Genomic DNA, 27,733 nt, shown 5'->3' on the forward strand with positions numbered 1-27,733 from the left:
CCATCCCTCTCCCTCTAGCACCCCAAGCATAAGTTGAAAGATTGGTGAAGACTGTTCAGGAATATAATAAGGGAGGCAAAGCTAGTCAGGGATCCACCTGGTATTGTCCAGGATCCATTTGGGCAGGGCTTTCTGACCCCACTGTAGAGATGGCGGCAAGCTAGCCTGGTATCATCCAAAACCTACGGCATGCAACTAACTCCCGTCTCTTTTCATCACCATCTTTTCATGTGTATGTGGCTTCCCATGTAATTTTCCTGTATGAGGAAGATGCTCTGTCCAGACATGTGGATTTGTAGGACCTTCCCGTAGTTAGACTGTAACTAATTAGAGTTGTACATTAATACGTTGGCATTTTGGTTCATGTATCAACTTCTTTTGAAATTCCTTAATGCAAACCAGCAACTCTGAATTTGATCCTTTTTTTTTTTCTTTTTTTTTTTTTTTTTTTTTTGATTTTGGGAGAAGAGCCTGTCCTGATTGGAGTAATTGGCCTTTGCTTTCATTGTTAACACTCAGGATGTGGGAACTAGAGGCACTTGTTACTGAGACTAGTTGATCCTGCCTCCTAAATGATCTTTTCACAGTCTGTCTTTTTGGCGCCACCTCCGTTGTCATAAGCCTAATTCAGGGTGCTATTGTCTCTGGACTATCTCTGTGTCTGTTTCTATTCCTCACACTACAGCCAGAACCAAGTTTATAAAATGCAGGTCTCATCATGGCTTTTCTATACCTTCAATGTCTTCTCATGATTTAAAAGATAAAGTCCAGGAGTTCCTGTTGTGGCTCAGTGAAAAAGAATGACTAGTATCCATGAGGATGCGGGTTCAATCTCTGACCTCACTCAGTGGGTTAAGGATAGGTGTTGCCATGAGCTGTGATGTGTGTCGCAGATGTGCCTTGGATCCCGTGTTGTTGTGGGCTGGCAGCTGTAGCTCTGATTTGACCCCTCGCCTGGGAACTTCCATATATCACAGGTGTGGCCCTAAAAAGCAAAAAAAAAAAGGGAAAGAGAGAAAGTTCAGTTCCTTTCCTATGGGGGCCTACATGAGCTGGCCTCTTTTTATCTTTCCAGCCTCTGTCCACTAGCTTTCTCTTTCTCTATAATCTGCTATGTGGAATTTCTTTCAGTTCTTTGAATCTATTCTCTTGACCTTTGGTTACATGTGTTTCCATCTGTTTTGGAACATTTTTATTCTTCTCCCTACCAGTTACCTAAGTATCAACCCTTCAAGTCCCTTTCTCAGGATGCTTTTATCTGATTCCCTGAAGTCTAGTTAGTTGTCCATACTGTATATTCCCATGTCATCCTTTTTTTTTTTTTTTTTGGCTGTGCTCATGGCATGTGGAAGTTTCCAGGCCAGGGATTGAACCCATACCACAGCAGCAACCTGAGCCACAGCAATGACAATGCCGATCCTTAACCTGCTGAGCCACCAGGGAACTCAGACATTCCTGTGTTATCTCACACAATGCCCATATCATAACACTTTTCATGCTGACTGGTAATAGCAATGACACCTGCGTTTATATCCTCCTTACCATATGCTAGATGGCCCTCTGAGTTCCACAAAGTACTCAGTAAATATACACTATTAAAAGTAACAATGTAGGAGTTACTGTTGTGGCTCAGCAGGTTAAGAATCCAACTAGTATCCATGAGAACACCAGTTCAATCCCTGGCCTTGTTCAATGGATTAAAGGATCTAGCATTGCTGTGAGCTGCAGTGTAGGTCACAGAACTGGTTTGGATCTGGTGTTGTGGGCAGCTGCAGCTTGAATTTGACTCCTAGCCTGGGAACTTCTATATGCCACAGGTGTGGCCCTAAAAAAAACAAAAAAAACAAACAAAGGAACAGTGCAACAGCTATTCCTTTGGATTCAGAGCATAAAAAGAGAGAATTATAATCATACCCAAATATAAATTAATTTCCAATATTTAAATATCTTATAAAATTGCAAAAGCTGGTTTTCTGATCTGTCATTTCAGAGAGCCCTGAGAGCTCCTGGCTTCTGTAAAGTATGATAAAAGTACCACAAGGGGGCACTGTTCTAAAATACGAGTGAACTAAAACCTAAAGGGTAATTCACTTTATGCACTTGGGAGGCTGTTGGCTGCAGAGATATCTTAAAATGTCCACCTTCTTCTTCTTCTTTTTTTTTTTTTTTTTTGTCTTTTTGCCATTTCCAGGGCTGCTCCTGTGGCATATGGAGATTCCCAGGCTAGGGGTCTAATCGGAGCTGTAGCTGCCAGCCTACACCAGAGCCACAGCAACGTGGGATCCGAGCCACATCTTCGACCTACACCACTGCACAGCTCACGGCAACGCCGGATCCTTAACCCACTGAGCAAGGCCAGGGATCAAACCCGCAACCTTATGGTTCCTAGTTGGATTCGCTAACCACTGAGCAACGATGGGAACTCCTCCACCTGCTTCTTTGTGCCTACCCTCCTCCACTGTCCCAGCTGCATGTGTTACACTTCATGTATAACCAAAAGAATGAATGCTTGTTTTATTTATTTATTTATTTATTACCTATCTTTTTAGGGCTGCCCCCAAGCATATGGAACTTCCCAGGCTAGGGATCGAATCAGAACTGCAACTGCTGGCCTATGCCACAGCCACAGCAATGCAGGATCCAAGCCACTTCTGAGACCTACACCACAGCTCATGGCAACACCAGATCCTTAACCCACTGAGCAAGGCCAGGGATTGAACCTGTGTCCTCCTGGATACCAGTGGGGTTTGTTGCTGCTGCACCACCATGGGAACTCCTGAGTGCTTGTTTTAAATGTAATTTGAAAATTACACGATAGCTTAAAAAGAAGCAAGCAATGTTTTCAGCCAATCAGTTAGCAATTAGTGGTTTTTAGAATAATTGAATGTGAGAATGAACTTATTCTGATAAACTTTAAAAAGTGCCTTTAAAAGTCTAATATCCAAACCAAACTGAAGTCACCCATTTAGATATTGTTTTCTAGGGAAGTCTACCCGAATTATAATCCATCGCCAAAGGCTGTCCTCCCTGGTGGCATCTCTGCTGTCTTATTCTAGCAAATATGTCAGTAACAGTGTTTAAGGGGAACTTGCATGGAGCAGCACCTCGGCTGTAGAGCGAATGGCAGAGTCAAGTTCCTATGAAAGGTTAGTAAAATTAATTAGTTTAGCATTTGCTTTATCTCCGTACTTCAGTACTGGTCCTTCATTTGATAAATAGCGTTGGACTTTAAGTGTTTGTCCAAGGAGACAGCCCATCAGAAATTCCTTCCATCCATCCCAGACGTCCAAGCGAAGTGTCGTACCTGTGGATAAAGAGAGATGGGGATGGTTCCAGTCCATCACTGGGGCTCAGCGATCATAAAACTTCTAATGACAGCTTTCTCTAAATAGGCATGAGCGAGATGCCAAATGAAAAGTACCTTGGAACGAAGACACAGGGCTACTATCTTTAGCTTAGGCCCATATTGACTTGGAAAAGCCCGTTAGCTTCTGTGCACTTACATTTTCTCATCTGTACTGTGAAAGCATACAGTGCTGAACTGTTTTCTGTAGCTCTCTTAAGATAGTCCTGTTGACACTGAGTCCATGCTGATCTATACATCACCATGTAAACGAAAGCTATCATGTTGGAAGAGAAACTTAAGAAATTGTGGCAGGACATGTGGGTTTGTTTCTTGGGCCTTGATCTTATGAGTAGGCTGTGGGTAGAGGTGAATAACCCTTTTGTTCTGTCCTTCACAAAATAGAGCCATTCTGTGTTACAAAACAAAAAGTAAAGTGTTTGTGCTGCTGGAGGATTTACCACTTGCTCCTCAAAAGCCTACTGTGGTTTTGTGACTATATCCACTTTGTCGTTCAGGCTAGTGCTTCCCAGGAATCTTTCCTCAGGCTTCTGTTCTTCTCACTCTACTTGTTCCCTCAGGATAAAAGCCAGTCTCCTCCCCATCTGGCCTGCTCTGACTTCTCTCCCACTCTGACCTTTCACCTGTCCTTTAGACATACCAAGTCCACTCCCATCTGAGGACCTAAAGATTGATAAGTTCTTTTGCTTCAAAGGGTCTTTATCCAGATTTTCACAGGGCAGTGTCCTTCTTACTCAGCTTTCTTCAAATTTCTTGTCCTCACGGAGAACCCTCTGGGCCACCATGGCTAAAGCAGTCTCTGTCCCCACACTCTCCTCCCCTCCAATACTCTGTGCCATGACGTTATTTTAACTTCTTCTTAAACCCTGTCATCAACACTTGAAATCATTTTACTTGTTTGGAGATTTTTTTTTCATGACTCACTGAAAAGGAAGCTCCTTTAGGACTTGCCACACCGCCTGGCACTTGCTGAGAGCTCACTGTGTACTTGTTGACTGACTAACAGGCAACCTCAGTGAGACTGATGGCTTCATTGATCATCCATGTTCCACTTACTCCCAAGTCCAAACTGCAGCCAGGCCTCTGCTCCAGCTTCAGATACCCCTGCTGCGGCCATCATCATCCAAGGGATCACACCAGGACCCCTCTGTCTGAAGGACAGCTTGTCACCTTTCATCCCAACCTGCTATCCCTCATGCATTCTGTGTCTCAGTTTATGACAGCACTACCTTCCTTCCTTGCTACCTAAGTTAGAAATCTGGGAGTTCTTCATTCCTTCCTTTCTTACACCCACAATATCATTACAGTCGCTAAGGCCTGACAAGTTTATTTGTAAATGTTGAACTGTTTCCTCACCTCCATCTCTTCCAGCCCCACCCTATTTCAGGCCTAGATAATCTCTCACCTAAATCTACTTTGAGAAGCTCCCAAGATCCTCCTCCATGTCTTTTTTCAGGATTCTATTCCATTGTCTTCTTCTCTTCTGGTTAACTGCCTACAGTAACCTCTCCCCACCTTGCCACACCACTCTCTATCCCCTTATCCTGCTTTATTTGACTTTGTAGTTCTTAATTCTATTTAAAACTCAATATTTTTTTCTGCTTACTGGACGATGCTTGCCTTTTCCACTGAAATGCAAGCTTCAAGAGAGGGTGGGAACCTTGATACTCTTGCTCACAGCTGTGTGTATGCTTTCCCCAATGGTGCTTGGCTCATGGTGGATGCTCAGCAAGTACTTGTTGAATGAAGTTCTGTCCCACTTTTCAAACCCATTCTGGCCATCTGCTGATTATAATTCCTAGAAGCCCAGGAGGCTGACCTGCACTTCTGTGTACATCCCAGGCTGTTTCTGGAGCATCTTCTTTTGTTGCCCTTTCTGTTTGAATTCCTTAGACTTCTCCCTCATACCCTCCTACCAAGCTGATGCAACGCTGGTGTCACCCCCTCCAAGGAGCCCTCCCAGAATACACCATACTCTCACCTCTCCAAATAAGTTAAAGAACTGCACAACTGATTGCTGTAAAATACTTTGAAACTCGTCATTACTGAAAATACATTTGTTTTGGAATTGCTGGTTTATAACCACTAGGCAAGAACTCTTTGAGCCCAAGCATTATGCCTCATCCAGTCTGTGGGCTTTGTTTTAGTTATGCTCTCAAGGAGACCCTCAAGAAAATGGGGCTTATCATATTGAGACGATGGCAGGATCTGGTGTGCATTAGAAATCAAGACACCTCTCAAGATGAGTCACTCCCCATCTCTCCCATGGGCACCAGGATCTCCCTCTCTCATGAAATTTAGGTCTCTTCGTATGTTTTCTCCCTTTCTCTACTGACAGGCTTCCCTGCTTACTTACAATTTCTGTCCTATCATAGCTTTGGTATGTGTGCAATTTGAGTTTGCCATGACCCAACCTGACCTCATTGACGCTTTTCATTTTCCTCCCCAACTGATAACCATTTTTGTCTCTCTATCTTTCCGAACTTGAATTCATAAGACTAGTAATTAATAATAATAATAACACTTTGAATATGAGTAACTAACATTCATTAAATATTATATGCTCTGCATTTTCTAAGTACTTTACATGAATAAGCTAATTTAAAATTTACAACAACCCTAAGTGATGGGTTGTATTATTGTCTCCATTTGAGAACAGAGGAAATTGAAGCACCATAGGATTAAGTAACTTCCCCGGGTTTTATATAACCAGTAAGTAGTGGAACCAGGAGTTAGACCTGGATGGTCTGGTTCTTGGGCCCATATTCCTGTCCTCTGTGTTATACTCATTTCCACATGAGAATCTAATTCCCTCAGCTGTGAGAGCTGATTTCATTGGCCAGCCTAAGGATTGGCTGCCTTTGAATCAATATGATGGCCCTAGCAGTTGCATGCCAAAGTTGTTATAGGACAGTGGGTGACTTGGCTTCTCCATGCGTATTCTCAGACTTAGGTTCATAATAAATACTTGCAGGTGAGAGGAAGGAAGACAGGAGGGATATTGTAACAGCAGTAATCTTAGAGTCACAGAAGGCTGAAGATAAAAAGATTCTAAAAGACTAGCCCACTCCATTGTCCCTTTCATAGACTAGGAAGTTACTCAGCAAGCTGGGAGTAGAATTTGACCTGGAATTTTTGTCCCTAGCCCTCTTTCTAATGCTTAGAAAGCCTCCTCCTTTCAGATTCCTTTCTCTTTCTTTCCTTTCTGCTTTTCTGATCTTTCCCTTTCTTCCTCCACTGCACAGGTAGACATAACACCACGTATATGTTCTCTCTGCTGATCCCTCCCTTTCTGGATGCCTTAAGTTACAACCTATAATCTTGAAATGGGGCTCTTCTTCTGTTACTTTTGACTCTGGCTTTGGATTTCTTGGTCTTGGCCTCACTGTCTTTTGTGGGTTGATTCCTGTTTGCTGTACTTTTACTCACAGAGCCTGATCTGCATTATTGCCCTCATGCCCCTAATCCACTTCAACCATCATAAATCTGGCCTTAGCCAGGAGAAATCACTCTTTTTTAAAAAAATTATGTATTTTTAAAAATTTATTATTATTTTATTTTTATGGCCACACCCATGAAAATTCCCAGGCCAGGGATCATATCCGAGCTGCAACTGTGACCTCTGCCACAGCTGCAGCAACACCAGATGCTTTAACCCACTGTGCCGGGATCAAACCTGAGCCTCCACTGCACCACAGGAGGAACTCCTGAGAATTCACTCTTTTTGCTGGGAGAATTATGGAATTATTCTGTAGAGACCAAGTAGCAGTTCTGCAAATATTCTAGAAATGCCCTGATAAACATTTTCTAAAACATAAATCATCCTTGACATGACAGATTTAGCCTCTCTAAAGCTTCTTGCGTACTTAAACCTCCTCCCCCACCCCTCGGCTGTGCCTGTGGCGTGCAGAGGGAGGCCAGGGATTGAATCCGAGCCACAGCAGTGATGATGCTGAGTCCTTAACCAGGTCACCAGGGAACACCAAACTTTTTTTCATAAAATGTTTGATTTCTCTGCATATGAAGGAAAACAAAAGATTTCAAACACTGGGCCAAGAGCATTTATTTCATCTCCTGTCTTAAAAGGCTTGCTATGACAGGACTCAGCTCTTGGAACTGTCTCTCAGATGTGGTGTGCTCAGTCTGACCGTGAATACATGCCATAGATATTCACAGTGAAAAGTACCAACAGCATCATTCGGTAAAGGAAAGATACCCATTCATTCACTCATTTGTTCAGGTACACCTTGTTCCAAAAAGAATTAATGTCAGTTTATGATCATATGTAAAATACAGAGAGAATAATAGGCAGACGAGCACATAGATAAACAAGAAGAAAGCAAAAAAACAGGATGGAGATAAAAGAACTAGAAATGGGGCTAAAGTGGACATCTGTCCTGTATAAACTGACACAAGAAAAGGTGTGTGTGCATGTTGTGTGTATTTTGGACCTATATGGTGTGTCACTCAACCTCAAGTCACAAAATTACAACTTTGCAAGTATCAGGGGATGTTTAGCTTTGATAAATTCATGACATGTTAATTTTTAAACATTCTACCACCAAAAAAAGCTCATTATCACCTTATAACTTATCTTTTTCTTAACCCCTACAACCTTTCTGTCTCCATCCACTTTATTAAAACCGCTCTCTCTGAGCTCACCAATGACCTTTAAACCAATTCAAAAGGTTTTTCTCAGACACTGTCTTTGGCCTTTTACCAGCATCCTGCAAACAGTCTCTTCTTCGTCATATGTGACAATGCAAAGTCCTTGTTTTCCTCCCAACTCTGACATATTTCCATGTCTCATTTTCTGACTCCTCTTCTGTCTACTTACCCTGACTTCAGCACATCCTGAGTACTGGCTCTTGGCCCTTGACAAGTCCCTCTCTGTATTTACTCTTAAGGAAAGCACCTCCGCAGGAATTTACTCCCATCTCCATGGGAGGAATGTCTACATCAGTATCTCTAACCCAACCCATCACTCAAGCCCTAGCTCCATGTTTGCTATGGAAGAGAATTAGAAGATCTCAGTTGTACTTACAGCTTTGCCACTAACTAGCTGAATAATTTTCAGAAAAAAAAAATGTACTCTGAATTTCCTTCTGTGTAAAATTTAAGGCCCTAAGCATAAGCTCCTTTTCCTGGTTTCACCACTCCTGTCCTAGTGTCAGAGCCTTGGAATTTTCCTCTTCTTAGATGTGGCCTGGCATGACCTTCTGTCTCTTTCTCAGGAGTGTCTCAGATCTGTTTTTGCCATTGCTAGAGGAATTAGTTAATGCTGGGATTATCAAAAGCTCCAGTTAGCATATCATCCTGCTTCCAGTCTCTCCTCACTCCTTTCTAGGGTGCTTAATGTTGCTTGTCATCATATTAAACGTCTATTGAAACATTCCTGTTCCAGAAATGTACATTGTACATGGCTCTGGTTGCAAGCACATGAAGCCTGTGCTTTGTTGCCTTACCCCTAAGGCCCTCCTCAGTCTGACCTCTGCTGTGATTCCCAGTGGCCTCAGTGACACTTGTCCACTATTCAGAACCACCTCCTGCTCTCTGTCTTCCCTGGGTTAAATCCATGTTCGGCATCCTGTGGCTCCTCTTTTCTCCTAGCCCAGAAGCGTGGGTGTCTTCCCTTCCTCCTCTCAGATGATCCATATTTCCTACATCTTTGTGTCCTTAAGAGTTCTTTAGAAGTCATCCCTTGAACCCTTCAGCCTACAGTGAGCTGGCTTCATGGATTCGTAAATGTGCATGCCTTGTTTCTTCCACCTTACCATAAATGCCTGGAGTGCAGAGGCAGTTTTGTTATGTTACTGTATGAGCTAGTATGTGCAGTGACTAATTGAAATACTTAAATCTTTGCTTTTCAATCCAAACTTGACTGCTTCTCCAAAATCTTCTGATTTTTTCCATTGCCTTTGGAAAGGGGTCAAGATTCAACTCCTGACAGCATCAGGGATGACTCATTGACTGGAAAGAGGAGAACCTGGAAGAGAGGCTGATCAAAGACCCCTTTACCCTGTATTTTACTTAAAAAAAATTTCTTTTGGGGGGGGTGTACCTACGGCATATGGAGTTTCCCAGGCTAGGGGTCAAATTGGAGCTGTAGCTGCCAGCCTACACCACAGCCAGAGCAATGAGGGATCTGAGCCGTGTCTGCAACCTACACCACAGCTCACAGTAATGCTGGATCCTTAACCCACTGAGCAAAGCCAGGGATTGAACCCTCATCCTCATGGATACTAGTCGGGTTCGTTAACCACTTTGCCATCATGGGAACTCCTACCCTGTAGTTTTATTTATTTATTTATTTTTGTCTCTTTAGGGCTACACCCACAGCATATGGAGGTTCCCAGGCTAGGGGTCTAATCAGAGCTGTTGCTGCCAGCCTACGCCACAGCCACTGCAACGCAGGATCCGAGCCATATCTGCAACCTACACCACAGCTCACGGCAATGCCGGATCCTTAACCCACTGAGCAAGGCCAGGGATTGAACTCAAAACCTCATGGTTACTAGTCAGATTCGTTTCCGCCGCACCATGAGGGGAACTCCTACCCTGTAGTTTTAAAAGGTGGGCTGACTACTTGAAGACTGCCAGGGATCTTCAGGCAAAGGTGTGAAGCAGCCTAAAGGCTCTTCCTCCTTTTCCCTTGAGGTCCTTCTTTCATTGCCCCTCCTTCTGTGTGCCATATTCTCTTGGTGGCCAAAGCCAACTACCCTGGTCATACTTGAGCCTCTACCCTGCATCTGAAAACCCTCCTTCATAGAGGATCATCTTAAGGGCTATTAGCCTTTGTCTGCTTGTTTGTTTTTGTCTTTTCTAGGGCCACACCTGCAGCATATGGAGGTTCCCAGGCTAGGGGTCTAATTGGAGCTATAGCCGCCAGCCTACACCAGAGCCACAGCAACTCCAGATCTGAGCTGATTCTGCGACCTACACCACAGCTCACGGCAATACTGGATCCTTAACCCACTTAGTGAGGCCAGGGATCGAACCTGTAACCTCATGTTTCCTAGTCGGATTCATTAACCACTGAGCCACAATGGGAACTCCATGTTTTGTTTGTTTTTTAGGGCGACACCCATGGCATATGGAGGTTCCCAGGCCAGGGGCAAATTGGAGCTGTAGTTGCTGGCCTACACCGCAGCCATAGCAACACCAGATCTGAGCTGTGTCTGCGACCTATACTTCAGCTCACGGTGATGCCAGATCCTTAACCCACTGATCGAGGCCAGGGATCAAACCTGTGTCCTCATGGATACAAGTCAGATTCATTTCCACTGAGCCACAACGGGAACTCCCAGGACTATGAACCTTGGCACACCCCAGAACCTTTTTGCTTTCTTTTCATGTGTGTGCGTGTGCATGCATGTGTATGTGCATGTGCATGTGTGTGTGTGTGTGTTTCTGTCTTTTTAGGGCCTCACCTGTGGCATGTGAAGGTTCCCAGGCTAGGCTAGGGGTCCAATTGGAGCTGTAGCTGCCAGCCTATACCACAGCTCACAGCAACACCGGATCCTTAACCCACTGAGCGAGGCCAGGGATCGAACCTGTGTCCTATGTTAACTGCTGGGCCAGGACAGGAACTCCTGCTTTCTTTATATCTGTAAAAATTTGGGGTTGGGCCAAGCCATTTCTGAATTCTTTTCCAGCTCTAAAATGTCCCATCATGATCTGAGCAGTATAGGCCTGAAGAACAGTCACCCTAATTTTCTCATTTATTCTTTGGCATTTCATTCAATGACTAGATCATAAGTTCCTTGGGGACGAATGCCACTTGTGTGCCCTTACCTAAATCAGCTGCCACCATGTTCTGGGTTGGGCTGATCCCTCAGCAAGTACACAGAGCAGATATGTGCTGTACAGTAAGGTACTCTGGGGACATATCCAAGAACATCATTTCCTCTGATCAAAAACAGCGATGATAATGATGCCAAAGTTTTGAGAGCCTCACTTAAAAATAATGCAAAAGAATAAGCAAATATAATAGCTTGGAAGTAACAATAAATGCAGATTTAGCAGTTATTAAAAAGCAAAACTGGGAGATCCCGTTGTGGCTCAGTCGTTAACGAATCTGACTAGGAACCATGAGGTTACAGGTTCGATCCCTGGCCTCGCTCAGTGGGTTAAGGATCTGGTGTTGCTGTGAGCTGCAGTGTAGGTCACAGACACGGGTTGGATCTGGTGTTGCTGTGGCTCTGGCATAGGCCGGCAGCTATAGCTCCGATTAGACCCCTAGCCTGGGAACCTCCATGTGCTGTGGGAGCAGCCCTAGAAAAGGCAAAAAAAAACAAAAATAAATAAATAAATAAATAAAAATAAAAAGCAAAACTGCTTAACTCATGGATGTCTACAAGGCCCTATTATAAGCTGGGAGAATTCAGATTCCACTGCAACAAATGTTATAGCACAGTGTTACCTAAAGATGTGCTAATTGTCAGCAAAGACTTATTCACCTCAAGAAAGAATCTCTGTTAGGTTTGAATTTGTTTTCCTGCATGGTTAAAACAAACCTGACAGTCCTTTGAGTTTGGCTTAATGATGTATGGCTACAGCAAACATGACTAAAGCAGAGTATTTAAAGAGAGGTTGTGATCTGTATAACGGGGATGAATGCCAGCTCCCTGATTGACCTATACAGTGTTGGCTTCACACTGTTTAATTAAAAGATCATTTAATATAACAGATGACATTTTACAATGAAATCACATAAAGCAAGGTTTGTAGAACAGTGTGTATCAAATGCTACGACTTGCATTAAGAAGAGGAAAAAGAGGAGTTCCCTGGTAGCCTAGCAGTTAGGGACCCATGGTTCTGGTGGCTGCTTGTGGCTCGGGTTCCATCCCTGGCCCAGAACTTCCGAATGTCATGGTCATGGCCAAAAAAAAAAAAAAAAAAAAAAAAAAAGAGGAAAAAGAATATGTACTTGAACTTGCTTCTACATATGCTTGAAATATATTTTGAAAGAGAAAAATATAAACAGGTCTGAGTCAGTCTTCTATCCTTAGGATATTAACAAGTTCACCTGCTTTGAGCAAAGGGAACAAGACATGGCAGGGCTATGAGATCATCCTTATTTCTTAGTCTACAGACCCAGACACCAAAAAAGGGTGTTGATGATTTGCATCCACACTGTACCTACTGAGGTTTTAATTTAGAATTAACTCCTCCTTCTGTTGTGAGTCTGGTATTAAAGAACCTGAAAGCTGAGAAAGTTGCTATCACATGCAGTGGGTGGTACCGTAATCTGTCTGGTAGTCCCTGAGGGTGTTGCAGTCGTACATCTCCAGTCCTTCTGGGGTCCGGAGACAGAAGACACTCATGGGGAACCCGCATCGCAGAGCTATCAGTGTTCTCAGATCAGACACTTTTTTACCAAGAAGGGAAATACTCTCCATTATGGGCATCGTCTCTTGGGTCACAGCATTGAACACGTAGAGGGTGGGCTTGGCTTCTTCCTAAGGGGAGAGAAAAGGAGGGAACTCAGGAACAAGCACTGTCTGGAGTTTGGGAAGAGGGACAAACATCTTGGAGGGTGGCCCTGAGTGCCTGTAGATCCCACAACATGGGTGCTAAGGATGAAAGCAAAGGCCAGTTAACTTCCCTGCCTTCTTTCTGGTCTGAGTCTCTGAGGATATTTATGAGTCCTCCTAATTTGAGAATAATGAAGGAGACTTGGCACGGTTTTGAGTCCCTTTGAAACCGAAACACTTCTGACTCGAACCCAACCAAAACCCAGATTGAGACTTGAACCCTCGGTTTTTTAAAATTAGAATCACTCACCTGGTGTCTGGACTTACTGAGCCTCAGGTTGTGTGTCAGCACAGAAGGAATTTAGTGAGAGATAAAGTGATAGGCAAGAAACAGATTTATTAAGCTAGGAGTTCCCTTCGTGGCTCAGTGGTTAACGAACCCAACTAGAAACCAGGAGGATGCGAGTTCGATCCCTGGCCTCGCTCAGTGGGTTAAGGATCTGGCATTCCCGTGAGCTTGGATCCTGAGTTGCTGTTGCTATAGTATAGGCTGGCAGCTGCAGCTCTGATTCGACCCTGAGCCTGGGAACTTCCACATGCTGCAGGTGTGGCCCTAAAAAGCAAAAAAAAAAAAAAAAAAAAAAAAAAAAAAAAAAAAAAGGAGAGAGAAAGAGATTTAAGACAGAATGCTTGTGAGGGATACAAGTGGGCAGGCAGGCAGGCAAGGAGGCTCTGCCCTGAGGATTAGAAGGGTAGTAACATATGCTAAAATATGTTGAATCAACTCAGGTTTCCGTATAATGAGGCTCTCCTACTTTGGAATGTCATCTTTCCCTTAAATTCCTATCCTTGGTCCTAAGGATCGTAATCTTGCTGAACTTGAATGCAGGCCTCATTTTGTCTTTCACTTAATGACCTGCGGCATATCCCATGCTTTTATTTATGGTTTTATAGTTAAGCAAGCCTGATTTTTATCCATGGCATTCTGATGGGTTTTTTTTCCTTCTTTCTTTCTTTTTTCTTTTTTTGACCACCCTGTGACCTATGGAGTTCCCAGGCCAGGAATCAGATCGGAGCTGTAGTTGCTATGCTGGATCCTACCCAGGATCGGGAGACAGAAGACACTCACAGGGAAGTCGCATCACAGAGCCATCAATGTCCAGAAGAGGCTGCTGATCCCTTACACCACAGTGGGAACTCCTCTTCAGCAATTATTAACTCACAGTTGTCTCCCAGAGTTCCCTAGGTTTCCCTCTCTATGGTCCACTAGTGGGACTTCTGCAACTGCCTGTGTAACTCTCCTACTCTATCCCTATCACCTTCTTACCTCGTAGTCTACAGACCCAGATACACAAGAGCAGTGGTGATCATTTATATCCATGCTGAGCACATGGAGGTGTTTGGAAACAACTCCTTCATCATGTTGCACTTTAATTTGGAAATACTGTGGATTCTAAACCTTCAGTCAATTAAAAGAAAGTCTTTCTATGAGGTTATTCCCCCCCTGGGGGGGGTGTACTGAGCTCAAAGTGGGAGGGGAGTTTTGCTTATCACTTTATGCTCTTCCTTATCTGTATGGTTTGACTTTTTTGGTAACCATGTGTATTTACTTTTACTATTTAAAAAGGGAAGTAATAAAGGTAAGTGAAAAAAGTTTCCTTTCGTTTTTTTTATTTTGGAATCTAAATAAGAAAGCAAATGGAACTGAGATATCACATAGAGTTAAGAATGAAAGTTTGGGAAAATATTAATCCTACTGTTAACAACAGTTAAATCAAATGAAAATAAGAATACAGCAAAAAAGGAAAATGCGAAGAGTGTGGGGGAGAGGTTATCAAAGTTTTCAATTTTCTAACAACAGCAAAATAGTGAAACTGGCTTTACTTCCTCTTTAGCAGATTCATGACAATGATGTTTTTCTTCAGTGGGGTGCTGACTTGGCAGATGTGAATGCGTGAAGCTGGCACCGAGGACCCTGCAACCTGGACTCTTCTTGTGGGGGGTTTGGGCAAAACTGAGAGGCCAGTCCCTGGCCTCCACGTTCTCTAAGGGGGCTCCAGCCAGTCACTGTGCCCTTGCCCTCCCCTTTCTTTCATTGAATTCGCCTCCAGTTTCTCCAGGGGCCCCTCCCTGCTTCAGATTTATAACATATTAAATTCGTTCCCCACCTCCCAGATAACACATTGCCAGAATGTAATCAATATGCTCTTTGAAAGAGCCTTTAAAGAGTAGTGGTATTGATTAAAGTTTAGGCTGCAGTGCTTTGATCTGGGGTTGGTTTCTGTACCTCAAATCACTGGGAGCAGGTTCTGGCTGTCTTCCACTTAGCTGCTGGCTGAATTTGAAGTAGTTAGAAGAACAGGAGTTCCCCTTGTAGCTCAGTGTAAATGGAATCTGACTGGTATCCATGAGGATGAATGTTCCATCCCTGACCTCACTCAGTGTGTTGAGGATCCGGCTTTGCGGTGAGCTATGGTGTAGGTCACAGACACGGCTCGGATCTGGCATTGCTGTGGCTGTGGCCTAGGCTGGGAGCTGCAGCTCTGATTGGACCCCTAGCCAGGATGTTCCATATGCCGAAGGCACAGCCCTAAGAAGAAAAAAGTACTTGGAACAGTTTTTCTCAACAGCGTCTCATAAACTTGCTCAATAAAAATTGAAAAGACATAGGAGACACTCTTTCCTTTTCACAATGCTCATGTTTTCCTATGGATCCATTAAGGCGAGTATCTGCCCAACCTAATCCATCCATTTATGGGCAGGAAGAAATTCCTCTAAAAACTGAATAAAAAGATAGTGAGGGAGAGATAAAAATTATAGCTTATATAATAGTTGTTCCTTATTTCTTTTATGATTACTCTGATTTCCCTAAAGTTAGCCCTTGGTATGGATTCTAATTTATATTTAGAATTAGATACGTAATGTACAAATAAAGCAGCAAAGGCTCAAGTCACTCTTAGCAACTAAATACTATTATGTTAGAGAAGGTTAAAGGTACTGCTTAGAAGATGAATAAACATTTGCTTGAGTTTTGTTCATTGTTATCAACCAGTGCTTAGCATAGTACCTGTTACACAGTAGGCTGTCCATAATTGAATAAATAACTCAGCATATCTGGAACACAGTTCTCACTGTGCTATTTTAACTCTACATAGTCACCATTTTACAAACTTTGTTTTTGTGGGAAACCCGTTTTAAATTCTAGTGAGACATACCAGTTGGCAACATTTTTCGTGTTGGTTATATTGAGAGGGAGCAGGTAGCTGTTGATTAATAGCAACTTGCTAACTCATCTATTTAACGAACGGCATTTCTCTCTCTGTATATAATAACCTTCCCCAAACGTTCTGAAGGGGGGAGCACTGGTCGTATATTCAGGGAGGTCAGGAGCTTTTAAATAAACAATTCTGTAAATAAATCATTGTTGGACAAATATAAAATTATATTTTCCCCTTTACAAACAAACCAAGATATCATGGTAGGAGGTACATACAAAGTGTCTTACGTTTCAATTAAAAAAAACATAGATCTATTTCATGGGATAATTCCATTTTTGTCTTCAAAAAACAAATGCAATATATATAAAAACACACATATGTACATTAACAGTAAAACAGGGAAAGTTAAGGAGAAACAAAAGAGAAGGTGATCCAAGTTTTGAACACTGCTATCATTTTTTCATAAATTCTTTTTTTTTTTTTTAATTTTGCTGTTTTGGAGTTGCAGCACCAAATAAGCGGAAACATGTCCCAGCTATTCCAGAGTAGACCAAAAGGGGAAATAATGTTTTTGTTAGGCTGAATGAATTAAAGTTGAGGTGTCTTCATAAACATCTTAACCTCATAAACTTCTCCTTTTGTATAATGGTCATTATAGAGAGGTTATACTTGGAGTCTAGGACACAGAATTGAAACACCTTTCTTCACCAAATTCTTTATATACTATTCTTTATAGCTCACCTTAGAAGAAAATAGCCATTTTATTTAGAAACATGTTTTTGTTTGAATATTAAACATTTTTAAGGAGCATATTTATACATGTTTTTGTGTTTAAAATGTGTTTAAAGTCACATGTATCTCCTAGATTTTAGTATTTATATATCGATAGTGCCTTTTGAAAGCCAAAATGTGTATTATTTTGAGTCAATTTTAGACCTACTAGTATAGTTCAAACTTTTCTAATTTGTTTGATAGACATCTATTTGATAGTATCATGAATAACACACTCTCACCATAAAACAACATTCCAAGGATGCCAGAAAGGATTAAGTTTTAACCACAGCCCTCAGTTGGTAGAAGTATGGTAATAGAAGGAGGAAGGGGAAAACAGGAGTGTTTGGGAGACTGAACTCTCCTCATGCTTTTTTTTTTTCTTTTCTTTTTAGGGCCGCACCTTCAGCTTATGGAAGTTCCTGGGCAAGGGGTCAAATTGGAGCTCCAGCTGCCGGCCTACACCACGGCAACAGCAATGCCAGATTGTTAACCCACTAATCAAGGCAGGGATCAAATCCTCATCCTTCTTAACCCACTGAGCCATAACGGGAACTCCCTCCCCATACTTCAGAACACACAACAATATGCCAGATGGTTACTTCACAGACCCTTTTGCTATAAGACCTGGATGTGTGTCCAGGGTGTTCCCAATCAAGTCTCCTCATCCACCTCCACTTTGAATTAGGAGCCAGGAAGGCAGAGACTCAACAGACACAGGACTCTCTCCTGGCAGTGGCAGATCTGAAGCATTGCTGGCGTGGCAACAGGACTGGCAGCTGTGTCCAGTGCCTGCCTTAAGGGCTCTGCACAGCTGCAGTGGTGGCCTTGTGGGACTACTAGTGGGTCATGATTTAGAAATTATTCCTAGCTGTGTAATCTCTGAGCCCAATTCTCTAATCTTTCTGTCAAGACCGTGAAACTACATGATAGACTCTCTACATGTTTATTTTCTTCTTTAATTGTCCAGGGTTCTCTGCTGCTTGCAACCTAAGAAACTTGATGCCAGATAGGGAAAAGCTCTAGGACAGGAGTGCCTTGCCTCGAGGGGAGGAGTGGAGGAGAGATACCACAGTAAGGGAGGGAACCCAAACCCTGAAAGGCATCTTAATACCTTGCTATTTTCCAATGACAATCATATACCTTCTTGCTAATTTTTATACTCAAAGCTTTATAAACTCATTCATTCAACATATGTTTGTGGAGCACCTGCTATGTGTCAGGTACTATTCTAGTCATTGGGTGACAATAAAGGACAAAACTCAAGCAATAGTTTCCACAATTACACAGGTTAGAATGAAGGAGGTAAATGGTGATGGCACCTCTGCGTGCTGGACAGTGCCGAGGCCTTTGCAATGCCTCATGCCATGGTTTATAGGAACACTGCAACTGTGTCAGCAATGAATGGGCAGGGGTGACATGCCACAGAAAATACTTCTTATGGTTTCTATAGGAATTTTTTTTCAGAGAAGGAAAAATTAATGCTCTTTCCTTGCTATTCTTATGCCATCCCCCCGTTCACATTTCCAAGTGTGTCTACATTATTGTTAAAGGAGAGGTGTAATTAGCAGGAAAACTGGGAAATCTATTGTATATTGTATTTATTTTTTTTAATTTTATGGCTACACCTGTGGCATATGGAAGTTCCTGGGCCCGGGATTGAATATTAGCTGCAGCTGCAAACTATGCAGCAGCTTCGGCAACACCAGATCCTTTAAGCTTCTGTGCCAGGCCAGGGATCGAACCTATGCCTCCGCAGCAACCAGAGCCGCTGCAGTTGGATTCTTTTGTGTGTGTGTGTCTTTTTAGGACCATACCCGTGGCATTTGGAGGTTCCCAGGCTAGGGGTCGAATCGGAGCTGTAGCTGCTAGCCTACACTGCAGCCACAGCAATGCCAGATCCAAGCTGCATCTGCGACCTACACCACAACTCATGGCAAGGCCAGATCCATAACCCTCTGAGCAAGGCCAGGGATCGAACCTACATCCTCATGGATGCAAGTCAGATTTGTTTCCACTGAGCCACGACAGGAACTCCTGCAGCTGGATTCTTAACCCACTGCACCACAGCAAGAACTCCTCTATTGACTATTTAAAATAGCACACCTCAATTTATCTAATGTTTTCCCTTCTTTTTTACACAAGCAAAACCTTGTAATCCATACAAAAATATAAGCACAATAAAGAAACCAAATATTCTGGATTATTTCGTGACCATAGTATCTACTTGCATCTTTTTAAAAAGAAAAAATTGTGAGAGTTCCTGTTGTGGCTCAGCAGTAACAAACACAACAAGTATCCATGAGGACGTGTGGTTCGATCCCTGGCCCTCCTCAGTGGGTTAAGGATCCAATGTTGCCGTGAGCTGTGCTATGGTGTATGTCCCAGACAGCCTTGGAACCCATGTGACTGTGGTTGTGGCTGTGGTGCAGGGAGGCAGCTATAACTCCCGTTTGATCCCTAGCCTGGGAACTTCCATATGCCTCAGGTGCGGCCCCAAAAAGACAAAAAATAACAAACAAAACAAAACAAAACAAAAAAAAAGAAAAAATCACTACTTGTTAAGCTTTTAGTTCACATTATGCTGTTTCCGAGTTGTACCAAAATGAAGAGACTCTAGCATTACTAGATTTTCAGAAGGTATAACTAATTGCATGAAGTACCATAGTTAGCTAGGAAAGGTACTATATGTATGTCTGATTACTTGATAAAGCAATAATGTGTCTTAGAAGGCAGCCTTTGGTTACCTAAGATCAAACAGTATAGAGGTGGTATGACTTCATTCTTTGAAGCATGGGATATTTTCATAAAGTATTTTTGTTGTTATAAGCCCAATTTGGACTGTTATCATACATAAGCAGTAATTAGTGTGGACATTTGAAATAGGCTTATTTTATCATCTAATCTAAACAGGAACTAAGTTAGGATAGAAACCAATACTTACAGGTTTTGCAGGTAATTCTCTTCCTTCAGATTCAAGATTACTGTTTTCCTTCCCCAAACTAGAGATAAGACATTTTCTAAGTGTGATTCTACTAGCGAAGGTAAAGATTAAGATCAGTAAGAGTTCCATGAACTTGAGAGATTTTTGGGGGGCTTGTTGTATTCTTTTTTTTTTTTCAGGGCTGCACCCACAGCATATGGAAGTTCTCAGGCTAGGGTTCGAATCAGAGCTGTAGCTGCTGGCCTACACTGCAGCCACAGCAATGCCAGATCCAAGCTGCATCTGCAACCTATACCACGGCTCATGGCAACACCAGATCCTTAACCCACTGGGTGACGCCAGGGATCAAACGTGTGTCCTCATGGATACTAGTCGGGTTCATTACCACTGAGCCAGGATGGGAACTCCAAACTTAAGAGTTTTTAACTAAGCCCTATGATTTGAGAATTTCTTCCCCTTCCTCCTTCCCCTAATCCATTGTAAGCCCATGGAAGTGACCTGGTCTTCTTTCTCCCACATCGGTATTCCAGATCTGCCCCTTGGCCTTGTTCCCACACTGGTTTGCAGGTGGCTCTGTGCTGACTGTCTTGGGGCAGGCAAAAAGGGAGAAAGAGAAGGGAAGGGAGAGAAGGAGTAAACAAGAGAACTCTCTCCATTCTCCACACCTTATTTCCCCTTACAGCACAGATTGTGCACAAGTTAGAAAGGAGATGGCAAAAATAGAAAACCTCCTCCTAAATTGTGAAACTACATCAGTTGCATTATCCATAACTTTATCCAGAATGAGATAGACATCTTGGACAAGAGTTACTCTGTTCATCATACCTTAACAAAGCATTTGAGAGTTGAACAAAAAGATATCCCAACATCATTAAGACTCCAGCTGTCTTTTAGGGCTGCTCCGGCATACATCAGCTCCAGATACCTCCTGCCTTGTTCATCTTCAGAGAGAGGAATGTGGAAATAATCCTTAAAAATCAATAGCATGTTATGAAAATGTTTCATCTCTATAATATTAGACCAAAAATGTAGTCTCTTTTCATTTACATTTTCCACTGAGGTTTGTTTTTGTTTGTTTGTTTGTTTTTGTCTTTTTGCCTTTTAGGGCTGAACCTGCCACATACGGAGGTTCCCAGGCCAGGGGTGGAATCAGAACTGTAGCTACTGACCTATACCACAGCCACAGCAATGTGGGATCCAGGCTGCGTCTGCGACCTATACCACAGCTCACAGCAGTGTCAGGTTCTTAACCCACTGAGCGAGGCCAGGTATCAAAACCAAATCCTCATGGATACTAGTTGGGTTCATTACTGCTGAGCCACAATGGAAACTTCTCCACTGAGTATTCTAAAATTGTTTGAGACATAAGGAAGAATTATTAGACAGGGGTTCTTAACTTGCAGTTTTATATAGTCCCAAAAGTTTATGCATACAATTTAGGTGGAAAAAACTACATTTGGTTTGGAGTTGCCATTGTGGCTCAGTGGTTAATGAACCTGATTAGCATCCGTGAGGACTCGGGTTCGATCCCTGTCCTCACCCAGTGGGTTAATGATCCAGCATTGCTGTGACCTGTGGTGTAGGTAACAGACGAGACTCCGATCCCGTGCGGCTGTGCCATAGGCTGGCAGCTACAGCTCTAATTGGACCCCAAGCCTGGGAACCTCCATATGTTCCGGATGCAGCCCTAAGAAGAAAAACAAAACCAAAAAAAACTACATTTGGCTTTTATTAACTGCAAATAATACTTGGATTTTTCTTATGACTATAGGCAACAAACTAATGTAGCAGTAATTCCCTGTTTCTCGACTTTGTACAGAAATCGCATGTCTCATATCACATTATAGTTGTATCAATCACATTATAGTTGTTGCAGATGTCTCAAAATATTATTTTTTTTTGTCTTTTGTCTTTTATTTATTTATTTATTTTTTGTCTTTTTTGTTGTTGTTGTTGTTGTTGCTATTTCTTGGGCCGCTCCCGCGGCATATGGAGGTTCCCAGGCTAGGGGTTGAATCGGAGCTGTAGCCACCGGCCTACGCCACAGCCACAGCAACGTGGGATCCGAGCCGCGTCTGCAACCTACACCACAGCTCACAGCAACGCCGGATCGTTAACCCACTGAGCAAGGGCAGGGACCGAACCCGCAACCTCATGGTTCCTAGTCGGATTCGTTAACCACTGCGCCACGACGGGAACTCCTCAAAATATTATTTATACTGCTCTCCTTTGAAATTGTAATTTTTTTAGATACACTGTGTTAATAAGAAATCTCATGTCACTATATCACAATTTTTTTTTTTTTTTTGGGCTGAGCCAGTGGTGTGCAGAAGTTCTCTGGCCAGGGATCAAACCCAAGCCACAGCAGTGACAACACTGGATCCTTAACCCTCTGAGGCACCAGGAAGTCCACACATTTGTTTATCTTTGAAAACTGTATTTCAGTATAACTGGCTTCCTTTTGGGGGTATGTATTTTATTTTATACATATAAAGACACTCTGAGGAGGAGTCCATAGGCTTCACCAGACTGCCAACGAGATCCATGACACATAAAGATTAAGAGCCTCTGTGTTAGAAGATGTAGATTTCAGTCATCATAATAATTTACTAAATATCAAGTAACTATGACTCAATAAATTCTCCTTAGCAAGTTAAATACCATTTGATTGTCAGGACCTAAATATTTGTGTGTGTGTGTGTGTGTGTGTGTGTGTGTGTGTGTGTGTGTGTGTGTGTGTATTTGGTTTTTAGGGCTGCACCTGTGGCATATGGAGGTTCCCAGGCTAGGGATCAAATCAGAGCTGCAGTTGCCGGCCTGCACCACAGCTCACAGCAACGCTGGATCCTTAACCTACTGAGCAAGGCCAGGGATCAAAACCTCATAGTTCCTAGTCAGATTTGTTTCGCTGCACCACGATGGGAACTCCAGTCCTAAATATTTCTTAATTTCCCATTTTTGAGTGAGTATTTAGAAGAAATTTATAGGAAAATTACTGTACCCAAATTATTTCTTATTCTGGCTTTGATCCTAGGTTAGATGGTCAGTCTCTCTGATCTTCTGTTTCCTCTGGCTGCAAAATGAGGCTGTAGCCCAGAAGTCCTCTCCACCTCCAAAATCCTTTTCTTCTTTATAGTCGCTTGCTCACGAAACAAGCCATCTCTACCTGACACCTGGCATGCTCCACTTACCTAGCCTAGAGTTAGTGTCTTTTCTCCTTTAATGAAGGAAAAATTAATTCTTCTCCTAATGAAAAATTGCAGTAATACTATCTGGCCAATACACAACCTACACTTCTCATAAGAAGAAGTTAAACCCTTTCCCCCCCGCCCCTAATAATTTTCCTCTTACATCTCCACAATATCTTTTAACAAATTATTATGTAAGCAAACAGTGATATTTTCAAATAGTTTTACTTCCCTGTTTTGCTGAAACGTAACCAGTAGTATTTTTACCCCCCACATACCGTTTAAACATCACTGCTTAGTTAAAATTAATACACATCTTAGTGGTCCATAGACAAAGTACGTACTTTTATCATTAGTTTGACAGCCGCCACAGTTTCATCTGCTGAAACATCAAATGGTTCAAAAGATCCCTCAAAGGCTATGAAAATCCTCATTTTCTCAAAAAAAAAAAAAAAAAAAGAAGAAGCTTCTTTTCAAAGATCCTGTTGGATAGCTAGGAGACTGCCAATTCACAATTAAGAACAAAAATGATGGCCAGAAGCTGCTGTCACTGTCCAGCTTCAAAGATGGGATGAGAGAATGTGAAGAGAGAAGTCCCGCAGTACCACAGTATTGGGTGACACAGACAACAGCTACGTTGGAGGAAATGTTTCTCTGCTGATGGCATTAGTCAACAGATACCTGTTCCTCTATTATGGAAACCGGCAAACTTGACAATGGTTGAGGCAAGTGTGAACAAGTGTTAAACATATAATATAAAAATGCCACAGAAGACTTACGCTTTATGATGTGACCACCATCCACTAACCCTTGAAGCCATATTCACCCACATACAGCCGATTGAAAGACCCTTCAAACTAGATATTTGATTGGGACGCACTGGCTCAAAATGAAGCAAAACAGAGTTGATTTTAATGAATGTGACAATCCTGGAAGTTCTCTGTAAATAACTCTGGGCTGAAGCATTCTGGTTTCCATAACAACACTGTGTACATATTCCCTGCTGGTATTTCTAATCCTACCATGGGGTACAGAACAATAAGCACTTGTACCAGGGAGATGAATGTGTAGACGAATGACTCTGTGGTTTTTCCCTTCCCATCTCTGCATAATGGAATCGGCCCAATAACAAAAACAATATAGTTAGTACTTGTCCTTATGTTATTTAGAACAATTTATCATTGTTATATCCTTCAACTTCCCTTGGTGTTGGTGGGAAATATTTGAAACTCCACTCAATAAATGTGCAAAGATATTAAGCACTATTACTCAAGTTCATAGAGTAAGCATTTTACTGGAACTTAATTCTGAGACTCTCCCCTGAAATTCCTAGTATTAAACACCTGAGTTAATGCTATTATGTTTGATCATTTTTTCATACGTGTAAATGTTGTTTTCTTCCTGAAATTCCTCCTGATTTAGGACAGAATCCTTATCTTGCATTTCTTTCTTTTTTCTTTTTTCTTTTTTTTTTTTGTAAAGGAGAAAAAGATAACTTTATTGCTTTGCCGGACGAAGGGGGCCACGGCAGGCTTAAAGGCTATGCCCCTCACATTTCTTTTAATTTTTTTTTTTTTTTTTTTTTTTTTTTGTCTTTTTGCTATTTCTTTGGGCCGCTCCCGCGGCATATGGAGGTTCCCAGGCTAGGGGTCGAATCAGAGATGTAGCCACTGGCCTACGCAAGAGCCACAGCAACGCGGGATCCCAGCCGCGTCTGCAACCTACACCACAGCTCACGGCAATGCCGGATCGTTAACCCACTGAGCCAGGGCAGGGACCAAACCCGCAACCTCATGGTTCATAGTTGGATTCGTTAACCACTGCGCCATGATGGGAACTCCCTCTTTTAATTCTTAACAGCACTTAGCGGAATATGAGTCACGTGATAGAAGCTCGGTAAATGTCAATCTGTTAGTTGATTCTATTCTGATTCTTTTTTTTTTTTTTTTTTCCCACTGTACAGCAAGGGGATCAAGTTATCCTTACATGTAGACATTTTTCCCCCCACCCTTTGTTCTGTTGCAACGAGTATCTAGACATAGTTCTCAATGCTACTCAGCAGGATCTCTTTGTAAATCTATTCTAAGTTGTGTCTGATAACCCCAAGCTCCCGATCCCTCCCACTCCCTCTCTCTCCCACACCGCAGGCAGCCACAAGTCTATTTTCCAAGTCCATGATTTTCTTTTCTGAGGAGATGTTCATTTGTGCTGGATATTAGATTCCAGTTATAAGTGATATCATATGGTATTTGTCTTTCTCTTTCTGACTCATTTCACTCAGTATGAGAGTCTCTAGTTCCATCCATGTTGCTGCAAATGGCATTATGTCATTCTTTTTTATGGCTGAGTAGTATTCCATTGTGTATATATACAACATCTTCCTAATCCAATCATCTGTCGATGGACATTTGGGTTGTTTCCATGTCCTGGCTATTGTGAATGGTGCTGCAAAGAACATGCGGGTGCACGTGTCTCTTTTAAGTAGAGCTTTGTCCGGATAGATGCCCAAGAGTGGGATTGCGGGGTCATATGGAAGTTCTATGTATAGATTTCTAAGGTATCTCCAAACTGTTCTCCATAGTGGCTGTACCAGTTTACATTCCCACCAACAGTGCAGGAGGGTTCCCTTTTCTCCACAGCCCCTCCAGCACTTGTTATTTGTGGATTTATTAATGATGGCCATTCTGACTGGTGTGAGGTGGTATCTCATGGTAGTTTTGATTTGCATTTCTCTTATAATCAGCGATGTTGCTGGCCATCTGAATATCTTCCTTGGAGAACAGTCTATTCAGGTCTTCTGCCCATTTTTCCATTGATTGATTGGTTTTTCTGCTGTTGAGTTGTATAAGTTGCTTATATATTCTAGAGATTAAGCCCTTGTCAGTTGCATCATTTGAAACTATTTTCTCCCATTCTGTAAGTTGTCTTTTTGTTTTCTTTTGGGTTTCCTTTGCTGTGCAAAAGCTTTTCAGTTTGATGAGGTCCCATGGGTTTATTTTTGCTCTAATTTCTATTGCTTTGGGAGACTGACCTGAGAAAATATTCATGATGTTGATGTCAGAGAGTGTTTTGCCTATGTTTTCTTCTAGGAGTTTGATGGTGTCCTGCCATATATTTAAGTCTTTCAGCCATTTGGAGTTTATTTTTGCGCATGGTGTGAGGGTGTGTTCTAGTTTCATTGCTTTGCATGTTGCTCTCCAGGTTTCCCAGCAATGTTTGCTAAATAGACTTTCTTTTTCCCATTTGATGTTCTTGCCTCCCTTGTCAAAGATTAATTGACCATAGGTGTCAGGGTGTATTTCTGGATTCTCTATTCTGTTCCATTAGTCTGTCTGTCTGTTTTGATGCCAGTACCACACTGTTTTGATGACTGTGGCTCTATTCTGATTCTCAGTCCGAGTTCCAACTATGAGAAGTTTGAGAAAATTAGAAACATTAAAAGGGCAAAGGGTTTCACTGCAAAGCTACTGATTCTTTTTGTTTGGCTCCTATTTCTCAAGTGTTGCACGATAATCATATCTTCTTATGTATATCAACATTTTGATAGGAAAAATATTAACACAGGACATAGTTAACGCTGTTTTGGTATCTTGCTCACCCCCCCCCCCATCACACCCTCTAGCCGCCATTACTTTTTGACTGCTGCAGGCTTATAGCTACACCTCCTCTCCAAAGAATTTCCCTCAGTTGATGGGATCTGCCTTTCCAGGAGCCAGACACTTCCCTCAATAACGGACCACAAAGGGGCTACAACATGCCCACCTGCTTATATCAAGGGGTGAAAAATCTGCCAAGGATCCTTGTAGAACAGGCTATAACTGGACATTACCTGAGGCTATGTCCTTTCTCAGCTCTTTTTCCCAATCCTGCTTAACTCTCTCCCTTGCTAAGTTTTTCTTGACGAGCACTCCCTCAGTAATTGATGTACATCCCAACCTTGTCTCAGGCTCTGCTTCCAGAGAAACCCACCTAAGGGCAGAGGCTCTTAAAGAAGTCATATGCATAAGAAATCACAATCAAGAGCTTTGTAACTTCCTGAACTGCATGTTTTCTTTCTTTCTTTCTTTTTTTTTTTTTTTTTTTTTGTCTTTTTGCCATTTCTTGGGCCGCTCTCGGGGCATATGGAGGTTCCTAGGCTAGGGGTCGAATCGGAGCTGTAGCCACCCGCTTACGCCAGAGCCACAGCAACGCGGGATCCAAGCTGCGTCTGCAACCTACACCACAGCTCACAGCAACGCCAGATCCTTAACCCACCGAGCAAGGGCAGGGATCGAACCCGCAACCTCATGGTTCCTAGTCGGATTCGTTAACCACTGCGCCACGACGGGAACTCTTATTTATTTATTTATTTTTGCTGTTTTCTTATACATGTATATTTTGTGTACTATAGTAGACTTGGCTTTTGAGTATATGCCCAGCTCAGGTAGGCATGTCCTCCAAAACTCCCCTGGTCTGGTTGGTTGCCAGGTTCTGACTTGGGTGGAGCTGCCAGTCACTGTTTGGTGGGCTGGGTCCTGAGATCCCTGGCTGCAGAGGCCCAGGAAGTCCCAGGGTTAGTGCTATCCCACTGGTGGTTGGGGCCTGGTTCTAGAGTAAGTGGTTGTGGGGCCAGGATTCCTAAATCTAGTGTTAGCCTGCTGGTAGGTAGGTTCAGTTCTTGAGACAGCTGACTTCTGGGTTTGGGGGGTCTTAAAACTGGTGATGGTTCACTGGTGAGTGGGGCTGATCTCAGGGCAGCTGGTTGAGAATCCAAGGTCTTGGAGCTGGTGTTG

At 42.6% G+C, this 27,733-nt stretch overlaps 1 protein-coding gene across 1 annotated transcript in view; it reads right to left on the bottom strand.

The window, feature by feature from the left end:
• ANKUB1 (ankyrin repeat and ubiquitin domain containing 1) overlaps positions 1-23,866 on the bottom strand; it is a 36,028-nt gene extending 12,162 nt beyond the window's left edge. The window contains exons 1-4 of the mRNA XM_005654029.3: positions 23,306-23,866; positions 20,599-20,742; positions 12,609-12,825; positions 3,190-3,304 (exon numbers count right to left, since the gene is read on the bottom strand). Of these exons, the coding sequence (XP_005654086.2) occupies positions 3,190-3,304; positions 12,609-12,825; positions 20,599-20,742; positions 23,306-23,395 (566 nt within the window). The 5' untranslated portion in view covers positions 23,396-23,866. The remainder of the gene's footprint in view (positions 1-3,189; positions 3,305-12,608; positions 12,826-20,598; positions 20,743-23,305) is intronic.

This window comes from Sus scrofa, chromosome 13 (assembly GCF_000003025.6).
Source record: "Sus scrofa isolate TJ Tabasco breed Duroc chromosome 13, Sscrofa11.1, whole genome shotgun sequence".
NCBI lineage: Eukaryota > Metazoa > Chordata > Mammalia > Artiodactyla > Suidae > Sus > Sus scrofa.